This window comes from Syngnathus acus, chromosome 5, assembly GCF_901709675.1.
Source record: "Syngnathus acus chromosome 5, fSynAcu1.2, whole genome shotgun sequence".
In the NCBI taxonomy this organism is placed as follows: Eukaryota; Metazoa; Chordata; class Actinopteri; order Syngnathiformes; family Syngnathidae; genus Syngnathus; species Syngnathus acus.
The window spans coordinates 7,709,081-7,735,606 of record NC_051091.1 but is presented as its reverse complement, the minus strand read 5'-3'; the positions used below and the strand labels follow the sequence as shown (position 1 = coordinate 7,735,606).

Genomic DNA, 26,526 nt, shown 5'->3' with positions numbered 1-26,526 from the left:
CACCCACAATAAGCATGCCAGCGCAGTGGCCGGCAGGCATGCATGCATGCACGGCGGTGTTTGCCGAGAGATATCTTTGGGATCACTCAGGGAGAAAATATATCTCGAGTAAACACCAGTCTGGGCAGACATTCTCAAATTCCTTAAAGGTTTTTTGCAGCTTGAATTTAAGAAACAAGTGACTCGACTGGCACAATTGAAACGCAGGGACTTTTTTGACTTCTTTTTCCTGGATGAGGTTTTGCTGCCTTGTGACTCCAACCATTATTTCATCCACAAAAGGACAAATGACTCATCAAGAAGTCTGTCCTGTTGCCCACCATTTTGTGCAGTCTCTCCCAACGGCTGTGACGTATTTTCCAAGTCGAAGAAGGGCGGTGCGACATGATTAATGGGCGAAACAAAAGCACAAATTATTTACTTGCTTTTGATTCATCATAGCAACAAATCCATGAACCATGTTCATTAAATCATTGCTGGCAAAAAAAATGACGACTACAACACTGAACTGAATTGGTTTATAATGACAGCAAACTGAAAAGGAAACAAGTTTGAAAGTGACTTTAAAAGGCGCTACACGCTCAGAGCAAACAAAAGATAAAATACTAGAAGGGGGCGGGCGGGTATGTGAACACAATCGTATCAGGGTGATGTGTGACGTTCTCCCCCGTGCTGGTTCTCCTATCGCTAAGCTGCCGACTTAACACTGGACAACAAAGGTTCCCATTCTGGATTAATACGTTTTATAAAGAACAGGGAGCCATAATAACAAGTGGGCTGCAGCCTTGCCATCAAACAGCTGACCCAAATCTACTCATGTTTGGCCAAGAGATTAAATATGAGGAAAAATCAAATGTAAGGTGTTCAAGAAGAAATGCCCCAAATGAAATGACATGCGAAAAAACAAACTATTTTGACGAGGCCTGAAGTAACCTCATCGAGACTCATCTTTCAGAGGACACATGGAATCGATTTGTCATGCCTCATGTGTTGCGTCGAATAAATGTGTGGTCAATTACCAAAGAAAGAAAACAATTGAAGTGAGGGAAAAAGAGAAGAGAAAGAATAGGGGAGCCTCGCAGCAGTTAATTGAACACCTCATTCATAGGAAGCGCTCCAAAGTCCCACAAGGCCCCATTCTTCAGTGAGCTGGCAGCAGATAGTAGCACTGCGATGGAAATGGCTACTCACTTTAAGGAAACGCCGCTTTTTACTCAATATTCCCCTGTGGTGGTGAAACAACGCGATCTGGCAGGAATATTCTTGTCTTGAACTGACTAATATTTTCCGATGGCGATCCGGGAATTGTTGGAAAAACCTTCGCTCTTTGAAAAACATGTCACCCAAATGTTAATGATAAAGTTGAACCGGTGATAATAGTGTGATTTTTTTTTTCTTTTTTTCTAAATGAGGTCTATTTCTACTGTACCCGTACTCAGGTAGAGGTCATAGATGTTTTAACTTGAATTAATTGATGAATTGACAACAAATCGATTATCAAACAAATCACCTTGACTTTTAATACTCGATTAATTGTTTACATTTTTTTTTCAAAATTTATTTTGGAACACAATGACCTTCTTGTGTGTTATTGCTTCACAGTTGTTTAATTCTTTTTTTTTTAAATTTCTCGACATTTTAGACCATTCGATTAATCGATGGAATAATCGTTTCTAAAAATATTCTATAATATTCGATCATAATAGTCATAGTTTTATCACACAAAAATATTGTTTAGCAGTTTCTCAATCTACTATTCCAGCCAAAGAAACCTTTCTTCAATCGAAACAAGACATGCAGGACTGCAGACACGGCACACGCGTCGAGTCATTAAGTCGCAGCAAACAGAGGTGGTTCACATGCTCCATGGGGCCAGGCGAAATAAAGCCATTGTTTGATCACCTAAGTCGGCTGTGGCCTCATACAAATCACACTGAGCTGACGTGTCGTAAGCGGTGTCATGTGCAAACCTTGATCTGAACTGTGGCACGGCCACATGAGGAGAGACCAGAGGGGGTTATGGCCACGAGACGCAGCGGGGACGGGCGGGTGATTGATTACTATTGACACACTCGTTCACCTCACGTTGAGGTGAGGGGTCATTTTCAGAATTTAAATTCACATTTATAGTCAGAAATCCTTCAGTCATTACAATTTCCTTATTTTCATTCATGCCTTACAGGCTGACGGCTCTAATCGATCCTGAGCTATTCCTCATTTTAAACTCTGAATTCAACCGGCAAGTGACTGACTAGTCAATTCACTTCTCCTCATTATGAGCAGATTTCATCTTCATTTGTCAAAATATTACCAACGTGTCAATTGATAAGGAGATGACTTCTTCCAACTACAAGATGACTTTATTAGTCATGGATTATGTCATGGATTATATCAGACGCCACTCTTCCAACACCACCCACACATTAGGCCTGACAGTGATGTAACCATACTCACCATGGCAATAAGTGTCACTGGATTCTCTAACAACAATCCATATCAAAAGGAACATTTCCCAAATATATGCTCTAACAAATTTGGATCATCCAATATAATCCATCCAACCAGATGACGATGAATAATTAAACAAGCTGATCCGTAAATATACCTCATAAATAAATAGTGTTGCACCAGTTTAACGCCCTTAATGACACATTAAAATATTTTTTCTGACCACCGAGGAGCAGGCCATCTCGCTGACCAGCTGGCACTGTCTATGACGCCCGTGGCCTGAATGACGCATTCTTGGATGAAGTGAGTGAATGTCGACCTGGCACCCTCAGGGAACTGTTTGACCTGTCTTCACCGTCTGCCAAGCCAATAAAAAAAAAAAAATGAAGCCTCTATACAACTGGAGCAAAGTAATCACAACACAGCGAGGCTGTAAAAGGACAGGATACAACTGGAAGTGCGAGTACTTGTCGCACATGCAAAATGTGTCGGGAAAGTTCCAGACGAGGTGTCAAAAAATATAACCTGAGCTACAAAAAAAATTGGCCAATCAACCAGCGTGTCTACAAAGAGATCTTCAGGAGTTTTCTTCATTCAGAAGCAAGAGTTATGAGTTCATGAGTCCAGTCCACCTGAGACTCCAAAGTTCGGACATAGCCATGGAAAAACAGAGCATCACATTATTTGGAAAACAGTGTAAGACCGATTGAAGCTTTCATATTTCGTAACCTCTGTACAGGCCAGACTTTTTTATTCACAGTGCTGCTCTTCAGAAATATCAACAGTGCATTTGCAATCCTTCACTGGGGGGGGCTCCTGGGAGAGCTGGCAAGGTGACAAGCTAAGCAGGAAGCCCAAATCCAGCCTTCCATAGCATAACAAACTTGTCCAAATGTAGCAGCTCGACTGCTCCTTGGGGGGGACAAACCACTGAGCAAACACTTCTATCATGCAAAGGTAAACAAGATTTTGTCAAGACTTTTGTGACAACACCCGATTTCCCAAACAAACAAACATGCTGTACAATATTAGCGGAGGTTATGGAAGAATAAAAAACTTTTAATGTCTTAGCGTTGCTATTGTGATGTACTGTTCTAATTCAGCATAACAAAACTTTTTTTTATGAGGACACATTTATTTACCTCATGAATAATTGCTGAAATTCACTTTGAGCGCCAAACGATTGTGCATATCCCAATTAGCAAAACGAAAAGGGGCCAAACAAATATTCGTGTTCATTTTAGAAATCTACAGTAATTAAAACCAGTACACTGAAAAAAAATGCTCTTGGAATTGACACTATTTTATTTGATCAAAGTTGTGAAAGGGTGGCCACTAGAGGCCATCTGCTACTATAACATCCGGGCTCTCCACGCGGAATTATTCACAACAGATGTGGAATGATAATGTCTTTTTGACCGTGTGATCTTCAGCAGAACCAGGTGGCTGACATCCCATAAAAAGCCACGCTCATGACAGGTAAGGGGGAGGGGCAAGAGAAGACCAACAGCTGACGTCACTGGAAAAGATCGCACCACCAGTCCGAACCAGATGTTCAGCGTCTATGTTAATGCCTTCAATATATTATTTCTTTCCTGTTGTCTCTTGAGTCCCCTTGGAGTGCCTCTGGCCTTCTCCGACCGACGCTGTCTGTGGGAAGCCCTGCTGGGATTACATAATGACACCCCTCTCCCCCTCTTCAATTTAAACCCCCGGCACACTTTTCTTGGCTGAACACAGTATGGGCCCTCTTGTCTTTCTTCAGCTTCTGCCAGACTTGTCTAAAATTGGCCTAAACTAGTGGCTGGCAGACCAGAACACCCTTAAATATATAGTTTGTTGTTTATGCTGACATTTAGTAGCTGCTGTTTGCAAAATTGATGCAAACAAGGGAATGAAATATCCTGAACTTTAGGAATGTGATTTGGAATAAATGTGAGGAGAAGTTAGCCCTGCTCGGATGTTAATAGTAATTATCATACGAGCAGTGGGCATCTGACTAAAAGTATTGTTCACTTTTTTAGACTAACCAACCAATTAACAAATGAAAATCTCAACAGATTTGAAAGAAGTACATGACTTAGCAAAACTATGCATGTTTGCGAGTGTGTATTTCCGCACACCTGCAATTGGTTCCTTCCTCGGATCCTCAACATGTTCTTTCATGTCAAGGTTTTTGTCCGTGATGAGCTTTCTGGGCCGGGTGCTTTAAGGCGACAGTGTCAAGATCAAAGAGTTCACTTCCTTGCTCATATCTGAGCATCGTAATCATCGTCTGGGGTCAAGTGTCAAGTACATGACAGCGTAAATGCAGAACAAACTAAAATAAACCTCATTATTTCTTTCGGAAGTGACACGAGGGGTCATTACTATTGCACGAGACTCTTTTTTATTCTTTATAGTGATTACAATGTATATAATTCCAACAATAGAAATCAGCCTTTCTACAAGGGCTGTCAATCTCCTAAAAGGCTAATTGCTGCTTAGGGGGAACTAGACTGTAAAAGTGTTCTTATTACAGGCTAGCAGCAGCCGGCATTACACTTCTTACATTTCCAAGGCCACCTTGCTTTCGACGTGGGAACACTGCAGGAAAGAAAATGAATTCCACAGCCCGAGGAGCTCAAAAACACGCCTCGCACTCTACCGACCTTTGGACTTTCTCATGTTGTAGCTTGGCTGATTGTTGATTGTGAATGTAGATCTTTAGAAAAGGGCCTATGCGCAAACAACAACCGTTGAGTTTTTTGTTGTCCTCTGTCAGTATGCCTCTATTCCAGTGTGGCCTAGCACCCTGGGGTACAAAGGACAGCATTGTGGGAGAAATACAGCAGCTGCAGTGGACAGTGGCCGACTTCACGGGCAATAGCCGCCCCGCCGACAAGGGCCGCTGTGAAACCGCATCCACGTAAGGAATCAATAAACCTTCCTTTTGCATCGTTGAACCAAAAGCTTCGTCAAAGCGCACCGTCGCAATAAACAGAAACTTGACTTTGCACTGTGGTAGTGGAAAAGCTCGTGAGTCAGAGACAAGCCTTGCACCAGAAGGACAAAAACATGATGAGGGGAAGGCGTCAATGGTAGTCTGCAATTCCAAAGACAACCACAATTACAGTCCATTCTAACTCATATAACCTTCACTGACATTCTTATTTAGAAAAATTATCAAATGATGTGAAACTTAATGCCGATTTTCTTTTGAATGTAACTACTCGAATCCATGAGGTGTTTGATGGCTTAAAATGAACACAACAGATGAGATGCTAACTTCCGTTAGCCTGTCGTTTGCATTCTACAGTATGTTAGAATTAAGGCAGCAAACTTGTTAGGCTAATAATAATAAGTAAAGCAATTTTGAAAGTACTTTAACACTCTGCCTTTCATTTGGACAACTGTTAGCGTTTTAAGTTGCTAGTTAAATATTGTGGCTTCCTCACCGAATTCCACGCGAGTCTCCTTACTGTGGCTTGAATGGATTAAATCAAGGACAAGCTCCATTGTTGTGATTTGATAGTGTGTCTCCTTCTGATGTGTTCAATGTGACGCGCTTTCCGCAGTTTCCTGCCAAACAATTTTTAAGTGACAGTGGTATCAAACCCACTGAAATCAGAACTAACGTTTTCATCAGTTATTGTTCAAATTACTGTAAAAAGGGTAAAACAATTCTCAACATTATTATTTATTACACATGCAAATTAAAAATGATGGAATGGATTTTAGCAAGAATCATAGGAGTTGACATGATTTGATCTCATGGGCCATAAAGAATGACATGGCGGGCTGGATCTAGCCCCCGGGCCTTGGGTTTGACACCTGTGATCTAAAATAGCTTTTTCATGCGTCTTTAGGATTTTTTGGTACATTCATCCACTGATGTTGAATTGCATTCTCTGTTCTGTTCTCTGGTGTTTGATAGACTTGATGGGTTCCTCCTTAAACTGTCCGCAGATTACTGTCCAGAATGACTTTTGAAGACATTTTTCAGAGGTCCAAAGCAACCTCTGATTGATAAAAAAATATTTCCCATTACTTTTTGCCATCTTAGTGAAAGGCCTTTCTCTGACTCACAACCTTTTCCACTACCACAGTGTGAAGCCAAGTTTCTTGGGTGCGCTATTCCCGTAAGTGTTTTTCAGAGGTACTGGCAGAAGCGAGACTTAGAATGAGACAAGGGATGCAGTCACTGTTGTCTCTGTCCCAGATAGAGACATGGAAGCAGGCTCGCCCACAGTTGAGAAGGAGGAGGAAGGAGCAGGTTGTGCAAAACAGCAGGTTTCTCCATTGCTGTGGCTGCGTCTTTAATGACTTCCAGACTGACTCGCTTACGTTTTGTTTTTTTCTTACGGCGTCTAGACTTCAGCTCGAAGCTTCACCCAGGCCAACCGTCCAAAAACATGTCAAACGTATATACACACACACTTTTTCCCCTACGTCCAAACGTCCTGTCCTCTTGGAAAAGTAAAAGCTGACCAAAGAGAGACACAGCTGCTCTCATTCCCTCACCAGGGATCCACCCTGAGGGCATTTCATCTCGAATGTAGACTTTGAAAACAAGGCTGTCTTTTTTTAGTACATTCATTTTGTCTCATTAACCGCATCTACTGTGGCGCTGGAAGAAAAAAGGATATCCCTTCCATCCCAGATGAAAAAAAACCATCGTAAATCTCCATGATCATAAGCTTTACTGCAAAATGACCTAAATGGACAGCAAACAAAACACCCGATTGTTTTCGCTCGTCACGCCAAATAAATCGAATAGAGCTCTCAATCTAAGTCAATCACCAAGTGTTAAGGGGATGAAATATTGAAGTCAACTGAAATCCATCTCTGCGTAAACTTGAAATGTTCCTTTTCAAACTGTTATTACATTCATTTGTAACGCAATACGCTGGAAATAAATGAAGGTAAATGCGCATCACACTGAATGATTAAAAAAACAAAAATAGGCATCCTGAACCGTCTCAATGTCTGTAAATTACATGATGCGTGTATTTAGAGCTGAAGAAGCATTCACTTCCACCAAAGCTCCAATTATGTACTTTGAATGCTTAAACGTCAGCCAAGGTTTGCTGTAAATACAGAAAGATCCACACAATCAGAGTCAACAATAACAACATCTCAAAAAATAAAGGTATGGCTTCCGTGTAGACTTTTTTTTTTGAAACACTTACAAATATCCGGCTCCTCGTCCGAGCCGTCCGGACAGTCTTTCTCGCGGTCGCAGCGCCATCCCTTTGAGATGCACGTCACGCCATCTTTACAGACAAATTGCTTCGGGCTGCAGGTCTTTGGAGCTGAAAAGCAACAGATCAGAATATGTTAAAACACTAGAGAAGAGAAAATCCTTTGGAATCAATAATATTTATTCTGGGGTCTCATTAGTTTGAAGCGTCTGTTTCATTCTTTACCACTGGAGAGTTGCTGGCTGATGGAAAAAGAAAAGTGGTTGCAATCAAAGCATCTTGGAAAAGCTTTGCATAAACTTGAAGCTCCCATATACTGCATTCAGGTCAGTGGTTCCAACGGTACAACGCAAAGATAAGATCAAATAACATCCCCTCCAGTTCCAATCAAACACAATGTAGACAAATCCTCGAGGACCAGCAGAGAGACTAGATCAAGGGTCACCGGAACCAGAAACATAAGCAGGTTTCGCATGAATCATAATGTGTAATTTAAACTATATACAAACTACAGATGTAACGATTCATCGACAACTAACTGATTATCAAATGTATGTATTCATCAGTTTTGTTATTATTTTTTATAATTGTTACATTTTTCATGTGTAATTGAAACTCTATACAAACTACAGAAGCAACGATTAATCGACAACTCATCGATTATCAAATTCATGTATTAATCATTTTTGATAATTGTTACATCTTTCAACATCACCACAGTAAATATCTGATTTCTTGTAGTCCTTTATGAAAGCAAACTGACTATCTTTGTGTCCAATGGAAATCAAATAAAAAAATCTTTTTACTTTTAGGAACAGTGATCCATACTACATTACTGCAGTGAGATACTGTGAGATATCTAGCGTAATTCTTGAATGATTAATCATGAAGTAATCATTAGGCACACACTGGCTACAGTAAGTCATTTGGGGGTTTAGTGAGTTTCCTTTAATAAGACGTTGTCAGTGACTGATGAAGGCCATTCTGACAGTGAAAAGGCAGCTAGTCTTATGAAAGTTTCTCTTTTTTCTCCTCGTCACTGCCATCTTCATACCCATTACAGTGAGAAATCCTTTTCTTTGTGATATAGTACTTTTTATAATCGCTCAAGGGGGACTTCAGTCGTCGTTAGGAAGCAACGTAGCATTTTTCCAACAGCAACCTGTCAGTTTTTTGTCTACAAGCAAGAATTAAACCATGAGCCGGTCTTAAAAGCCCAAGATTTTACTGCCACTCCTGACTGCGGTCCGAAAGTGGACCGCAATCATTCTGGAACTCTGAATGACCTCCGTGGGTAATGACAATGTCAACCCCTAGATAAGAGCCTTTAGGTTTCAATGTGTTTCACACGGCATGGGGAGAATATAAAAAAAAAATCACTAAGAAATACCGCTGTCACCTCGGGATTGTTTGGCACTACGATGGGAAAGTGCGCTATCATCGTTCACAGATGATGGAATGAAGGCAGCTAAGCAGTGTGACGGCATTTACATTTAAAGCTAGCCTCCACGGAGCTCAACCTAAAAACGAAGAATCCATCCTGACATGTTGCCGCACTCCACTTAACGTGTGTGTGTGTGCGTGTTTGTGTGTGTATACTACATGGTATGGCACAATTTCTCTCTGAGAAGTCACAAGGTTTTGATTTATTCATGAACGGTAGCCAGGATTACACTCAGGATGCATCACTATTCCCTTTCTCAAAGGTCTTTGTTTGTTTGCATGTTTGGAGAGATCAAGAACATCTGTAGCAGGCAGCGCCTGTCTTCCGTCCACAGCTTATTTCGATGCTGGAGCCTGGCAGGATACTCTGTTTCCAATAAAAGCTGTGGGTGGAGCACGAGGGGCTGGCGACAGAAACATATCACAGAGCTCAGGAAGTAGGTCAGGAGGTTAGAGAGATGGAGGTGCGAGTTACTGTAGAGTGGAGAAGTCAGTCTCCAAACATGCACGGTGTGAATTTTTATTGTTTATGTTGATGGCGTGTTGCTAAGTAACACGCTACTCCAAAATGTGCACTCAACAAATGACTGCACGTTATGGAGCACATAAGAAAGGGAAAGACTGGTGGTGAATTTGAATTGAAATATAATGAGGCAATATTGGAGTCTTTAACTTTGCATTTCTGTTTGAGGGAGCGACGTCGCAAAGGCATCGTGTCACATTTATAGCACCTTGTTAAGTAAAAAGACTGTCTGTTTATTTATTTCATTTAATAGTGTATTTATGTTCAGTGAAGTCTAAAAAGACTTAAGTAAAATCCATAAAATACTGCCCAAGTAATTATGGTAAGTCATAAAAGTTGTTTTTGTTTTTTTTAAACCAGAACAAACTTGACTCTTAAATGTCACCGTTAAAAGGCCCGGGTGTCATTTTTATGTGAGGCCGGGTTGTCGGAAACAGCTGAATGTAACTATTATAACTGGTAAGCTAACTTAGGTACATTTAATCAAATCAAGCAATCGGTAAAAGTAACTAATTTATTTTTAAAGCAACTAATCTGTATAAGCTGATTGCCAGAATTCTTTTATTTTACATTTTACTGTTCAAGCTGCAAAATACGCTTCTAACACAGAGACGTCTGAACCTCAGCCCGAACACCATTTGGACCTCTCTACCTCATGCGAATTCATTTGCTTCCACGCCACGTATTTCAGGTGTCTTTGTTTTTTTGCTATAATGTAGTTATCAGCACGGCTCCCAAGAAAGTGAAAATTACAATTGATTGTGCTATCAAGAAGCTCTGGAAAGTGAGTGTGCCCTCCACGACACACTCGATGGTTAGCCAAGCCTTCAGCAATCTCTGTGGAAGATCATCAAGTAGCTTATTATTTCAAGGATGTACCTTGAAATATATGTCATAATTTCTTACTCAGGCATTGTGACTTCTCAGCTTTCCTTCACAATTTCCCGAGCTCAAGTGGGATACTGAGATGAGATGGAGGAATGTCGCACATGACTAGCCCGTGTGTTTACCAAGGTAGAAGCTACTTTTGGGTCATCTCCATTCGGGCAGCAGCATCACATATGCCGCGCTGCCGACAAGATGAGTTAGGAAACGTCTTCTCCAAAGACAAACACCACCCACTCCTCCAGCCACAGCCCCATTTCCTCGTGCCCACGACAAGGCTAAAAATAAGTTGGACGTCTGCCTTTGGAGATCAGCGAGGGCACTCCAAAGTTGCAGCTGAGACTGTCAACAGGGGTGAGCGTCCACTCTTCAAAGTCGACTGCGGAAATTATATTATAAAAGGAAAACCTGTCTTCAAGCCAGATGATCCCCATTCATACGGCCTTGAGAGCTAACGCTCCAGGGGGCTGGATTTGTTCCTGACCCTTTTCTTTGACCTCCATATTAAGAGGAGAAAGGAAACAGAATTTTCCCGCAGGGCGAAGTTAAGTCGTAGCAAACTTACTCTGATTCATCAGTCTATGACATGAATACGAAAGATAACAAAGCTTTGCATTGGCCGCATCATGGAGGACAATCACGCAGAACTCACAAAACGTTTGTTTACATAAAGATAATAAGTCCACTGCAACCTTTCTTGACGCCATGACGATAACATAAACAAGCCGAGCTAACCACCACTGTGGACTTCGTCCACGTTCCTTTCCGGACTAAGGATTTAATGACTCCGCCTCAAGTATTGAGAATAATAAAAATGTCAGGGCACACAAAAACACCGGGTGGGCGTGTTGGCTGAGGTAATTGCATAGCGTGCTTATTCAAAACGTTTACACACACTTGCGGGTTACAAAGTCACAGAGTTTAGTCTAGTCAAGATAGGGTGTACTTTCACAAGCAAAACACGGAGTTTCTCAAGAAGAGACTATAATCCTGCCATCTTAAATTTACTGTCCATTACGATTTCACAAGTATTTGAGGGGAAGCAGATAAACAACATGACAACACTGCTGCTCATAAATATCCTGACATCCATTATGAGGAAGTCAACTCAAAATGTGTTATTTGTAGTTTTACCTCGAAAACAAAATCACATTTTATAAAGAACAATCTTAAGGGTTTGGGCCAAAATTAGGAAAACATCAATTTGGCCTGATTGGTTAAAGTCTTAGCAGTGTTTCATCCTCCACCACAACAAAGGCATGAAGACATCCAAGGTTTTGCAATAGAGGAGGGGAGAAGATGAAGGGGGAGGAAAAGTTTTCCAATTTACCATGTTGCAAACATAGAAGGGGGCCCCAGCTGTGCTTCCTTGTTAAATAAACCATTTCAACAGAGTTTGGAGGAACTGCGCAAGACGGAGAAATGATAGAAAAGAAAGAGCCCGCGGATTGCAAATAAGGATTAATATGGGACTTTCAATGGTTTGAATAGCGCCTATGGAACTCAACATGTGGTTTAAGATTATTTTTTTCTATCAATCATTTGTTATAGAATGGATAATTCTCTCTGAATGTTTAAAACTTCTGTTTTGACCCCATATTGTGATGTAGGCCTAAACTGACGCAATAGATCAACAGCGCCTCTGTTGGTTGCAGCCATGTGGTGCAATCTTATTTTGCTTACCGATACAAGGAAGCAATAATCAATTCCAAACATTTGGTCATTGTCTCAATCATCAATTAAGCAATCATAACTCAGATCCGTAGTGTATAATAGGTCTTCATAAGTATGTGTAACAAAAACCCGGAAGGAGACTTAACATCAAGAATGTCATTGTGTGTGACGTCGGTTGCCAGAGGAATTAGGATTTTTTTTTTTTTTTTACAGGTCAGCTCTGAGCACAAAGTAGATCTAAACAAGCCATAGTGGTACTGAAAGGCACAACCTCTTAACAAAGCCGAGTAATCACAAAAGCGCTTAATTAAGGACAACTCGGATGTCTGGCTAAGATTTCGCTACGACTGAAGCCCAAAGCTGTTATCAACCAAGACAGATATTTGTGTTAGCCTCAGCATCGGAACCCCGAGGAAGACGACTATGCGTCTTTAACTTCCACATGAGGACAACATAAAATTCAGTGGGGGGAGAGTAAGGATGGTAAATTTAAGAGAACCCCAAGGTGTAATACTCAATTATCAACAGTCAGTTTAGACAAATCCCTCCGCCATGCTGCCATTGCAAGAGCGCACGCTGTACGAAACTGCAGAGGGAGAACGATGACAATTAAGCCTACTTAATATGCCGCTCAAGGGAAACATTAAAGGAGATTATACAAAATTCTTCTGTGCCTTTTCACAAGATCAGTGCAAGTTTCAAGTTTGTATGTGTGACGCAGGAGTGCCGAGATTCTCTAGAATGTTCACCATGCATTCTGAATTTGAAAGAATTCATTCATTTATTTTTAATGGCATTTTCATTCAAACATATTTCACACACCAATCGTAATTAAACCAAGGAATGAGTTGGTTGATTCACAGATCAAACATCTATTGTGAATTTTACCGTTCAGATTCCTATTAAGGAACTAAAACAGGTGGACATGTGCATTCAAACAATTACAGAAGGACGAATTATGTCCACCAGTCAACAATTACTTAAGCAATTATTCAAATGATGTCCTAATGTGCTGTTGATATTTGGATTACATTACTAAGCCACGCAGGCAAAATAACAAACATCACACAAGCGATGCCCGTGTTACACCGCCGTGAAAAAATGTGAAAACCATCCTCATTTTCATTGTTCCATTCAGACAGATAATACATATCATTATAATAATACAAGGTTTTATCAGGGTGCTGAATCGCCGCAACCTGTCAGAAGTGTCCGCTTCGATTTTAGCGAACGCTCATCTACAAAAGCCACCACTCTGCTCCCTCACACAACTGCCACTGAAAATATGGACGTCGGGCGAGCGAAAATACCACTGAAGAGTAAAATGGATGACAATGAAAGTATGAGATGCGTGGGCCGGCGCTTAAAGTAGAACATATTTTACTGGTAGAAGCGTTTCAATTGTCTATCGGGGAAAGGAATCATCTCTTAACAAAATCATCAGATGATTACAAAACAAATCGCCGCTGTCTTGAATTAATTGGCCACATACTGTACATGGGGCAATGTCAGCATTCTGTCTTGCTCTCTAGGCAGTGAAAGACCACAACAATGAGAGGTGAGTATGCTACAAGCCTTGTAAAGAAGAAAAATGCCTCCGCCGCCATTTGGGCGTATTTGGGTCCGGATGATAAAACGGAGCCTGACAACAAAGCAGAGGCCATTCGTCTCGGAAAGCTGCCACCAAAGAAGCCAACACATTACGCGGCTCCTGTGCTCCAATTCAAATGCTGCAACAAAAGAAACTAGAGCTGAAATACATCATACGGCACTAAAATGTGTTTTAGGATATTTCAATGTGTTCTGATTTTTTCTACAAATCCTCAGCGTTGCAGGTGAGCGAGATCAGATCTCAGTTGACTTTAAGTGCGGGCTAGACTGGTCACGAGCCAATCACAGGGCACAGATGGACAAGCCTCTCCCAATCACATTTACCGTCATTTCTGGACTATAAACCGCACCCGAATATAAGGCCCACCAGCTAAAATTAGAGGGAAATCCTGTTTTGTTCATATATAAGCCGCATTGGACTATAAGCCGCAGGTGTTTTAATGTTCAATTTCCGTATATAAGAGAATATGCGCAAATCGTACAATATCATAAAAATCATGAAAAATCCATCGATAAATCAGAGCCGCAAAATACGGTGCATATTTATTTTTATTTTTATCATACTTTATCTAGTTTGTATATATATTGTTTTTAAAGGGACCAAACATTCATTTTAGAAGAGACCAGCTGTCAATAAGTTTAAAGCTAAACACTACCATTACCTAGAGGTACAACTTATCGACCAAAGTAATGAATATATTCAATTATATTCAATTGCCAAGGTAAGTCCATTCGATCTTTAAAATTCCAGTCCCACAAACCACGTTAGCAAACAAATGCTTGTAGTGGTAAACTGTCTTGTTAAGAAATCAATTTACAACGCTTTCCATTAAGTACAACTACGTTGAAGTGCTTTAATGAAGTATAAATAATATATGTATGCATGCGAGTATGAATTATAATGGTGCAATGTAGTATTTTACGGTGATAAAAAAATATTACATCCATGGCTCGCTCCATGGACTTGTTTAATCTTCAGCTTAAACTGTGAAGAATTTGACGATACTTCTTAGCGCAATAATGTGGCTGGATTTCAATGAGCTTCGCTTGTTATTTTCCTTCCGAAAATCCACTGAGCAAAGGACTGGATTACATAGCAGCTACTTTACAGCGTCGCATTCGATATTTAACCACAGAACAAGCTGAGATATGCACAATTGGAAATGCATTTTCCACATGCACTTTCAATTTGAGTGAGCAAGACTAAGCTGCCAAATGCACTCCGTTTGCCATCTTGCTTAGAGTTGTCAGCAAACTGTCAAATGGGAACCTTTTGGCCATGTGATGTTGGCCACCCCGTTGAGCTTCGAAGCAAATGTTACAAGTGAGGCCACATAGGGATAATGAATATTACGTTTGTGAAAAGAGGCAGCAAATGTACTATAGAGTTCAATTTAGCAAGCAGACAAAAGTTGGCTGGGGTGTTTTTGCAATGACATTGTGTCATACGGTGAAGCAATCTGAATTCCTTCATTAGGGCCTTTTCCACTAAGCCCCCAATTAGCAGAGTTTTCAGAACAATCTGAGACTGTTCGCTGAGGTCTCCTCTGTGAAACAAAGGGCAGTTTAGACCCAATTAAACCAAAGGGCTTGCTGGTGACCTGGGGCCTGGCTACACTACTAAGAGTCTTTGGTGGTTCGGCACATGGCAAAACAACTCTATGCAAGACAGGAGAAAGGAAAAAAAAAAAAGACTTAATCCTTGAATCTGATTTATCACGTTTGAGAAAGGTTAACGTGACCAGGCTGGCAAGGGGGCTGGTATTCAGTTGATGGGAAATAATGACTCAAATATAATAAAACTATTCAAGGGGAAAAAAACACATTTCACAATGCTGTATTTAAAAAAAAAAAAAATTCAGTCACAGTGACCTTAAATCAGGGGTGTTAAACTCTGGCCCACAAGCCAAATTTGGAAAAGTAAGGTTGTTAAAAGAGCATGCACTACTTGGATACAACCAGCAGAGGCGCCGTAGATTCAGTCGCAACTACTTTCAGCATAAAGATGAACAATATGACATCAATGATGGGGACTTAGGCTACACACTCCAATATGGTGCAAATCTTCCAGGCAGCATTCAAACAATACTGGCAAGGGAACAGAAGTTCAGGGTTGAAGCCATCTCGTGGAGTAACAAAGTTAGCAAAATTGCCAGTGGAGTTAGCACCCAGTATGAATGCAAGATGTCAATGTCAACTAAGTTTACATTTATTTATTTATTTATTTATTTATTTACTTACTTACTTACTTACTTACTTACTTACTTACTTACTTACTTACTTACTTACTTACTTACTTACTTACTTACTTACTTACTTATTTGGGCCCTCAGGTCTGTCTTTCTGTCGGCTGTCATTATTGCAAATCAATTGTAAAACAGTTGTTGTGAAACAGATTATTCTTGAAATAAACATTCAACTTTCCTTGGGACCTTTTTGAAAGCAAAAGTGATTATCAATGTTATATTTAAGGCATGCTGACATGAGGCAATTTGTATTGTACAATTACTACGCAGTTAATTCAATTAAACATCATTATGACACAATGTTGAATTGGGTATTTAAAATAAATTGGTTTTAAAGACAGATGAACAGATTGTTAATTTTCCCGATAGTCAAGGTGTTGACAAATGTCTCCATCTACTTCTACAGGTGAGATTTGTAAGCTTGTTACAGACTTGTTGGTGGTTGCAGGCTACATTCAAGGTGGTAATTGAGCTACATTTTGTCGAGTGCAACAACAAGACTTCAAAGATTTTTGGCTGGACGATGAATCTCATAAAATCCAGCTCGTGATTTAAAACAGACAAGCCTTGAAAGACCTCCAGAATTTAATATCACAAGCAAATGCTAAATAGTTTTAGAAGAGCTTTGTATTCATGAAAAGTTTGGATAAAGACATAGCTCAATGTTAAAAGCAACAAATTCCACTTTTCAACTGAATAGAATTGAGACTTTTCTCCTGCCACCGCAGTGAGGTGTGCGTGAGTAAGATTGGGAGGTTTTAATGGCTTCCAGAAGTTGTTCCAGAATTGTGAAGGTGTGCAAGGTTAGTTGCTGGAAGAAGGGAGGGGGCTCTTTTAGTCTGTAGCTGGCAACGCAAAAGTCATACTGGTTCCACTGGAAAGTCTATGATTGAATCTATTGAAAATGAGATTTGATATTCTAAAATATATTGACAAATTATTTGAATTTATGATCAAAATTCTGGAATCCTCCATGATTTCGCAACAACACTTCAAGAAGGTTCTTCCAAAACAGAAATGTCAGATGATACTGAAACTGTGAAGAAAAATACTTTAATGCAAATTATTACTGTGGACCCCGAAGATAGGAGCTAAGGTTCAAGGTACCCAATTTGAGACCTCTAATTTTGACATACCACCACCACTCACTGGCATTAAAAATACACACACATCAAGTGCTACTTAAAAGCAAGAGCTCCTGGGGCCTGTGCCATCATTTTCTCAATGAATGTCAGTGCCTCCTCTCACAAAAAAGAGGAAGGCTGACTGTGACACTGCAATATTCACTGCAATATTCACATATGGCCCAAACAAAAGACTCGTTTTAATTGTTGCCTCAACCTGGAGCAAGCAGTCGTGCACCGTGAGTAAAAAAATTTTTTTTTTTTAAAGCAGCAGGTGATAGGGAATGCATAACAAGATCGCTTACCATCAACAGCCCTGGATGGTGAAACGACTTCCGAGCTGTGCAACATTCCCAAGACGAGCAATCCTGCTACCAGCACGTTGGCCGCTGTGCGCAACATTGTTGTGGTTTATCCGAAGAGAAAATTAGTCATCAATCGCCTCTTGGAGCTGTCACGCTGATTAGTTGCAGACAGGCGAGAAGATGCTCCTCGCAGGGCATCCACTGCCGCTGCGTGCGAAACAGCGCGCTGAGTGTCAAGGCTCAAGTCTTCACCCAGCCAGTCCGGGGCTGCCTCGGGGGCTCCCCGGATGCATGGACAGCCCGGCCACCCTCTCGAAGGCTAGCGGGGGCAGCTAGCCTGGATTTTGCGCTCGAGTTGGAGCCGCTGCCTGCAACTCGTCCGGGGTGGGCGAGGGTGATCGGGTGTGCTTTTCGTTCTGGCAGCGGAGGAGGCCAGTGGAGTGCGTCAAGAAGCTGGTAGAAGGTTGGGAGCACTTTGCCGGTCGCCTCTGTCGCCGCTGGCCACAGATTGACGAGCTGGAGGTTCCGAGCGCCGTCAGCCAGCGGTCTGATGAGTGACGTCGGCTGGCCTTCCTCCTCTTCTTCCTCCCTCCTCCTCCTCTTCTTCCTCCTCCTCTTCTTCCTCCTCCTCCTCCGCCCCCCCTCATTACCACATGCATTCTTCGAATTGAATATTGCACAGGTCGGTGTGTGTTTACGGTAATTTTCCGGAAAGTTTTCAGAAATTTTGGGTGATTTAGTGGAACGGTATACAAAAGGTTAACAATCCATGTTCAAATTTATATGTACTATATAAACGATGAAACAAATAAAATATTAACACATGACAGTTCCATGTATTTTTGGTATGCAGACCTATGTGAAATTTAAAACATTTTACTGAGCAATCAATTCCCTCATTGAATAACCAAATCCAGAATTGTGAGTTAAATATTACTCTTCCTCCGCCCTCACCCAGCCATTTCAAAACTCTGAACTCCTCATCCAGCAAATTAGTTGTTCATTCATATATAATCACAAAGTCCTTTGAATGTTGAGCTAAGAGATCATTTATTTCTCCCAAGTTGCTCATTCATAGCCATTCCTGATTTAGCTCATTTGCCCATACACTATTTCACTAAATATTGATTCAAACCATTACAACATCAAACTGTGACATTTATCGGAAAGTATTTTCCAGTCCACAAATTCCCACTATAATTTACATTTTCCAAGCCCATAAATCCAAATCGATATAGACATTTTATATTTTGACGTCTCCTCCAGGCACATTCCTCAATCAATCAAAAAAATTGACATATTGTACGGCACCTTTTTTTATATCCCCCCAAAACAAAACCAAAATCAATTAATTCTGCAGCAACTGAGTTCATCAGCGTTTTACCATTCACTCGAAACAGAAAGTGCAGTTATAACAGTATTGTCTTCAAATATATATTCATGACATCATCTTGGTTATGAGGAAGATGATGATGATGATGCAATCTGAACCGTTTTAATTAAAAAATAATGCTATCACGGCAGTTGATAAATATACGCAGGTTAATTGAAGAAAAAGAATAATTGTTCCGTCACTGGCATCGACTAATGAAGAGGAAACATGATAATTTCCAGACAAATTTCATTTCACGCTCCTGAAACACTTCCCTGAGGGAAGCAGAATGAAGACAGTGTTCTATGAATGTGGTGATGGTGACGTTGCAAGTCTGATGACCCTGCTTTTTGTAAATGTCCTGTCGTGAGGGAGTTTCTTTTCCAGTGTGAAGAGATGACACTTTGCCCTGTATTGCTGTATAAGTTGCTAGCAAAAAAATCAGTGTGTACCAATAGTGTGAACACAATCGCTTATTTATGGTTAGATTTTCTTTAGGCACAAACTACACGTGCAAATATGCTCAAGATCCGTGAAAAGCGGGCCAACAGCGACATCTACAGGTTTTATAATGTCAATGTTGAGAGGAACAAAGGGTTCTTTCTTTGTGTGAGGGGGCTGGAGAGTTGGCTGGGGAAAATACTGTAAGTCACCACCAAAATGACTCTTTGGTCTCCAGCCCACCACTTTACCGTGGCCAGTTATTCTATCACACAAAGAAAAATGACTAGCTTATGTAGGCATTTTCACTTTCTCGTTACATTCTTGACTTTGTTTTTTTTGTTTTTCTCAGGCATTGGCTTGCTTATTTTAGTACTTTCATTGGTGCTTGCAAATGTGGTCATGCCAGATGTTTTTGCCCGATCTGAAATGCAGTGGAAGAGACAGGAAAGCTGCATTTACACACTGTGCAATGGAAACATACTGATCAAATAAATTCAATCTTACGATAAAAGAATAGTTGTACTTTTGGTTTCTTGCTTTACACTGCCACAGTTTTATTTATCTGATTTAAAGGTTCCATTATATTGAGTGTAATGTATTATAGTGTACCAAATGCTGATTTCAAGTTAAATCGGGTATCAATTGAATAATTTTGTACCTTTGTCACAAACACAGAGTTATGATGACACATCTCTTTTTTGTAAGTACTGTATTTCTTTGTTTTAACCCGAACCGACATAGGCAGTAAATATTTTTTAGCGTATACAGTTCACCAGCAGAGAGCAGCAAAACCCAAGTTGTACTGAACGAGAGCAACTTGGACATCAACAGAATAGTCAAGCAGCTTTTGAGTATTGTAGCAGTCTTTTGTTGTTCAAAATGTAAAAGCAATTGGAACGTACATTTTAAAAAAGAGGCAAAAGCCCTTTTTCATAATCAGTTAACTTCAAAAAGTCTTTCTTTTCGCAACTGTCAAAACAATGAGAACATTCAAAGTTCAGCAAATTCAAAGAGCAAGTCTCGCATCACAGTGTAAGTAAGTAATACTTGCAAAAAATCATTATAAAATAATCAATCCAAGAAATGCATACATCTCTACTTCCTCGTACCATTAAATGTCTCTTCTAATTCATCTTTGAGCTAATTTATCTTTCATGAGTAGCTGCGGCGTATTGATTTGTGCCTCTGCAGCATCATGTTGTAACATGATACTTTTATCTGAGGGGAATAGCTCAGTGCCCTTTTGCGCAACCCATACTGCAGTCCGCACATCATGCAGTCTTTTGCCCCCCTAGCTCGCTAAAAAGCAAAATTGAAATCATAGTTGGTCATGCAGCCCAGCATTAATGCCATACAGAATAATAGAAAGATGTTTTTTCCCAGAGAGGACTTTAGGCAGCATTTGTGTTAGAATAAACACTAGTTACTAGCATTCACTTAGCAAAGATGTGACTTGACTGTATATTACAGACATCTTAAACCAAGAAGTTCACTATTCCCATTGGGAAATCACAAGTGGGAAAAAGTGTTCATGTTGAATTGCACTGCTAGATATTATCCTTGGGGCTGCTCTACTGGGCCACTTGTCCAGGATGGAAACGTGAAAACACATTATTCATCTGGCTTATGTCATGACTGGGACGAGTATTTCATCTGTCATTCTCTCATCCACGACGCACCTCCACCCACTTTGTTGTAGCTGTGATAGAAGCCAGGAACAATTTGTTGAATGCAGACAATCAACAAAGAGCCCCCCCACCCTCTTCCCCTCCCCAGCTTTATATGGTGTTTACCAAAAGCATAGTAATTGGAAATGATAGATCCAGACAGTCACTTTGTTGAACCCCTTCACTAACGAGATCCACAAGTGTGCCTGCTGTAAGCAAGCACATGCATAAATCTCTAAACGGCATCATGATTTGGAGCAACACCATGGCTCATGTTGTACACTCTCCCTTTCTCCCGCCCTTCCCAGCTCCTCCCCTCCTTTGCCTCTGAGCCAGATGGATTATCTCATCAATCAAAGTTCCTGGAATCACATCCTGTGTGTGCGCGTCCCACCGAGGCAGTTACTCTCTCATGCACCGCAGCCATTTTGCAAGGAATGCAAACTAATGCTGGAAAAGGATTTTTTTTCTTTTTTTTTTACTATTCATACCTATCCATCTGCTCATTGTGAAAGGGGGGGAACACACAGGAAACCGCTAATCTTACGCCGGCACGAAAGTGTGCGCTTTGAGCAGACTGCAATTTGAATGTTTCTGGATAACAGCAGGAATGACTCAGATTGAAAAATACTCAGTGAAGAAAGTAATCATGGTAGTTTGGAAATAGGGGAAGGAGCAAATACAGAAAAACCTCAAATGGCCCTCGTGTAACTCCAAACATTTTTTTCCTTATCTTTTGGCGCGAAGAAGATTGTGAAGAATGATAAAGAAAAGACTAAACCAAGGTGGCACTTTTGGGCAGGTTAAATAGTGGCAATTGTGCGCTAATGCATTTAAAATACGTTAACAATTGTAAAATAATTGTAAACTTAACCACAACCCAGTTATAAGTAGGTGTGCGCACTTTTGCAACTACGTTATCTCCACTTAAAAGGATTCCGTTTTTTTCCAATCGCGTCAAACAAGTTACTGGTTAAGATTTGAGGTGGCTAATCTTTGTCTCATTGTTTTATTTCACAAAACCTAGCATTTGAGCAGGGGTGTGTAGACTTTGTATAGCCCTTGTAGATGGAAGCATTAAGTGAAAAAAAGTGGCCAATGGGTAATTCATTTTTACTCTTTACAATATTCGCTTAGGTTTTGGTTTTAACATACACATTGAGTATTGTTAACTTAATTTTACACTTGTAAGACAATTAAAAATAGTCTGGAATTTTTATTATGCTAGCACAGTGCTAGTTTGACCTTGGAACTAATTAGTTACATCTCCATTATTATTTCAAAAGCAATTGTATTCAACCAGAGCGACACCACTGATGCATAATATAGAAATAATTTATAGCAAAGCTTTTAAACTCGATGTATAACAGAGGAAGGAAAATAGCTATTGGCTCAACCCTCAAACCGTCTTTTCAGGATTGGCTTTGTTTTCATAGAGCTGAAAAATGTGTCCTTTGTCTTAATGAGACAAGAATAGCAACGTCGGAAATGTCAGCATTTCAGTTCAAAGATCTTGACCCTCTTCGCCCCTGACTCCCTTTGTGGTCGACAGAGTGAAGGGAGGAAACTTGACCATGTTTCCCCGTTGCACTCTTGTCCCTCTCTCCTCTTCTTCCTTGAAGCCAGCAATTATGCAGCGGGATATGCTGATAACACCTAAAGAATTCTAGGCATGCACAAACAGCCCATCCCCCATCCGCTTTGCTTCTCTCTCTCCCCTTTGCCTGCCCTTGCCCCCTTCCTTTCCCTTCCTCCCTCCCTTCTTCCTTCGCTGGGATTTTCTTTCTGCCTTCCCAAATCCACCGCTCATGTTACTTGCCGTTAGACTAAATAGTCCGCTTCACAGATTCGTGAAACTCAAAAGGATTATTTTGAGGAAAGTTGTTTTTTGAACTTGTCTTTGTCTTGTGTTGTTTTCCCCAAAACATTAAATTCCATTTTTGCAAAATGTAACCCTGATTGGATATTTTTCTTTTTAAGACAAAGCTTAAATTTTGCCATTGCCCTGACAGTTGAGGAAGATTGTTGTCACATGTACTAAACAGCCATTACTTGCCAGAAATTCCTGCAACTCCATCAATGTTGCTGTCTGCCTCTTGGCTCGTCTGCCAATATTCTCCTTGTTATTGTATCACTTTGGGCGGGATGGGACATATGTTCTTGGCAATGTCACTCTTGTGTGGTATTTTCTTATATGAATGATAACAGTCTTCACTAGGTTCCTAATGCCTTGAAATTTTTTTTTTTTTTAACTATAAAACTCTTGTGCTGCAAGAAATGTCAGGAGTAAAATGAAATGAACAAAACAAAACCGGAGATGATGTTGGAATTCCTCCTTGTGCAAACAAACACATGCAAATACTGCATTTGTACACAAGCTGCATACTTTTCTTCTTCTACAACAAACCTTCTCAAACTTCCTCTTTCACACTTGCCTTCCAAAACACATTCCAGCCACAGGGAAGGCTTGAGTGATTGTGTGTGTGTGTGAGTGAGTGTGTGCACGCGTGTGGTCTGGTGGGCAGACTTGTAACCCGACTACTCTGGTGTGAAGCCAGCACATCCATCACTTTATCGGTGCACTGCTGGCACACATCTCCAACGCGCCATACTTACTGCATGGGAAACGCAAATTGCACCTCGCTATTGATTCGACTGCAGATGTTTCTCATTAAAACGCAACTTCATCTAAATATTAAGATACCTTGAAACAAAAGCAGATGTTTAGCGGTTGGCACACTTTTGGATACTTTGTGGAACAGGAAGAAAAAATAAAAAGAACTCTGTGGTCTGTTTACGATTAATTACGGCAACGTACACAACATGCAACGTCCTTTGTTTTTTTCTTCTTGAAATATGATTTCAATTTATTGTAATACATTGTTAAAATGAGATTTAAAACAATGCTTTACAATATTTATGATCGTGCCAGTTTAAGGTTGGAAAAAATGAATTTCTGTAGTTGAACTATTTGAAAGTTACCCAGCGCCCCAAAATGATTTGTGTATGATTTGGAAGTTCACATGAAGTTTTTGAAATAGTTTTCAAAAAACATTCCCCAATTTCATTTCATTTCTACGCCAGTGAACTCTGCTTTCTTTCATGCGCTTTCCACTCATTTGACCTTGAACCCCAACTTGACAGTCTCACTAGCCACACATGAACTTGTTGAACTGTTCCACGGCAGTTTGGTTCGATTTACACAGACGCACACACACACACACACGCACGCACGCACGCACGCACACACACACACTCGCAAGCTTCCCATCCTCCCACCCAAACAATAGTCCACTTTGATCACCAAGGTTCACGCCTACAGAATCGACACTTTGCGCGGTGCATATGCATTTGTCCTTGAGGTTGATGGGCGCAAAATGTGGGAGTTGAAATTGTGCAGGCTTGACTGACTGGAGATAAAATGCAAATGTTCATTTCAACCAGGACAAAATAACTACAAAAAAAATACTGAGTTACTTTACTGTAGCTCTTTATCTCAACAGCAATAAGTATGGATTCCCAAACCAGAAAACTCAGTTTGGAGGGGGCGTGGTTCCATAGCAACGAGCCTGTTGATGCGCAAACAATGTTGATGTCAAAGAGGCCACTTGTGCTTGACTTATAAATTGTGCTCAGTGCAGCAATGTCATTGGGGTGTTCCAGAGCACACAGATGATAAACAACGCACACACACACACACACACACATGCACATGTTGAATTGAAGGAATCACAAGCCAACAAAAACTGCTTACATGGCAAAACTGTACTCATCAAACGTTGCATTGTCGGGGGCGTGGACATGGAAATGTGTTGGCCCATCAGCAGATCAGGCAGTTTAGGATGCCAGTGGGCTTTTTATGAACGCTATAAATCGGTGGTATGGAATGATTGAAATGCTTTTCGAATGAGGTTATTTAGTTTCTGTAAAAGCCGGATTGGTTATATTTCTTCATTATGCAAATGTTCCGCGTCAAACTTAAGGTGTAAAAAAGGCTGCAGGGTTTCGCGTCATGCCCAGCATTTATGGAAGAACTAATTTAAGCGTAAAATGATGTTCCGCAGATGTAATTTCCCCATCTCCTGCTTTTAGCGTCTCGGTTCTGCGTATTTCATATTCATATGGCGCCGTCATGATGTCATAAAAGACGCTATGATGTGATGCGGATGGAACGTATGATTATTTTGAATTGCTTTCTGGGTCAAACTAGCAACGAGTCTTTACAATGCAGTGAATTAATTGCCTTGTGGTGATTCATTTGAATGCCACTGCATTTTAGGCATCAGGTTTCAGCCGCCATCTGCCCAGGGATTCATTTCTCAGCCAATCTGTAGCAACAGGAGAAAGTGAAAAGACATTTAAATATAGAAGTAAAAGTATATTCCAGAGTCTCTGACAAAAGCATCTTGAATACGATGGGAAAGGTGACTTGAGGACATTCACGAGCCAACGCTAAGTCTTTTAGGTTTAGTACCCTGTACGTGTGTGTGCGTGCGCATGTGTGTGTGTCTGATGTTTAACAACCTTTCTCTGTGACCTTCACAGGAAACTACAGGGCATCATTAGAGTTGGCACCAGATGCACTCAACCACATTCCTCCTCTCAAAAAAAAACTTTATTTACTGATTCTTCTCATGATAAATGTGTAATGAGAGTGGAAAAATACAACAAAATGTTGCGCAGATAAACAAGGAAAACCTCCACATAGCTTTAGCCTCCCAGTCTGCTAGGCATTGCTAACATTAACCTTACACAAATGGTACAGCAGCACATGTAGGCAGACAATTTAAATGCACTCTTGTCTTTATCTTTGGCAAAAAAATCAACTAATATTGGAGTTGACATGTCTCAATGAACAGTAAATCTGTCTGTCTGTTTTACACTGCCCTCGGGTGACATAGGTGGGCACACCATAAAAATCAGTACAATGGCGATTCAATTGATGCAATAAGACATAATCTATTATTTGGAAAAAAATGTTTATACTTCTAGTAATCAATTTCAAGCTCCCATGAGCTGTTTCACTGTGAAAATGCTTTGTATCCAATTTGTGCTGTATAACCAATTGCTAAAAGAAGTCAGAATGGCAGCTGGTTCATTTAAGGTGACAGGAGATGGAATCATATGAGTGACCTTTGGCTATCAATTGCTCGCATTCATTGCACAAGAGCTTGGACGTCAAGTTACATCATTGTCCTACTTCGCTGACACACAAACATGCATATTTCAGTTGAAGTGAAGTGCAGCAATGTACTCGGAGCGTATTTCTAGGGTGACAATCTCGAATGTTGATGATCTTAGTGTTTGTGACACCTAAAATTATTCTTTTTTTACTGGTCCAACGTAAAGGGAAGAAAAACAGCAAGTCAGCCTGCAAAATGGTGCTTGAATAGTGCAATAAAAGAAATGATAGTGACAAACAAAAGCCCCGTGAGTAACACTGTAATAACCGAACCACGATGGAGCGAGGGAACACTGTAATCCCACCTTGTGCTGCAAGGGAACCCACCTGGGAGCAGCACTGCCCACCCCTTCCCGATCTCGGCCCTCCCCTGTCCCCTGCTCTCGTCTCCCCTTCTCTCCCTCCCTCCTCCGGCCGCG

The 26,526-nt window shown here is 40.7% G+C and overlaps 1 protein-coding gene and 1 long non-coding RNA gene across 5 annotated transcripts in view; one reads left to right on the top strand and one right to left on the bottom strand.

The window, feature by feature from the left end:
• Positions 1 to 18,014, bottom strand: part of LOC119123045 (low-density lipoprotein receptor-related protein 1-like) — a 62,017-nt gene extending 44,003 nt beyond the window's left edge. For all 4 annotated transcript variants that reach the window (XM_037251829.1, XM_037251832.1, XM_037251830.1 and 1 more), the window contains exons 1-2: positions 17,443 to 18,014; positions 7,620 to 7,742 (exon numbers count right to left, since the gene is read on the bottom strand). In XM_037251829.1, coding sequence (XP_037107724.1) covers positions 7,620 to 7,742; positions 17,443 to 17,539 — 220 coding nt within the window. In that variant the 5' untranslated portion in view covers positions 17,540 to 18,014. The remainder of the gene's footprint in view (positions 1 to 7,619; positions 7,743 to 17,442) is intronic.
• LOC119123051 lies at positions 6,416 to 7,567 on the top strand. The gene is made up of 2 exons (XR_005097993.1): positions 6,416 to 6,703; positions 6,802 to 7,567. It is a non-coding gene; the product is annotated as an uncharacterized LOC119123051 (long non-coding RNA).
• Positions 18,015 to 26,526: the final 8,512 nt, after the last annotated feature.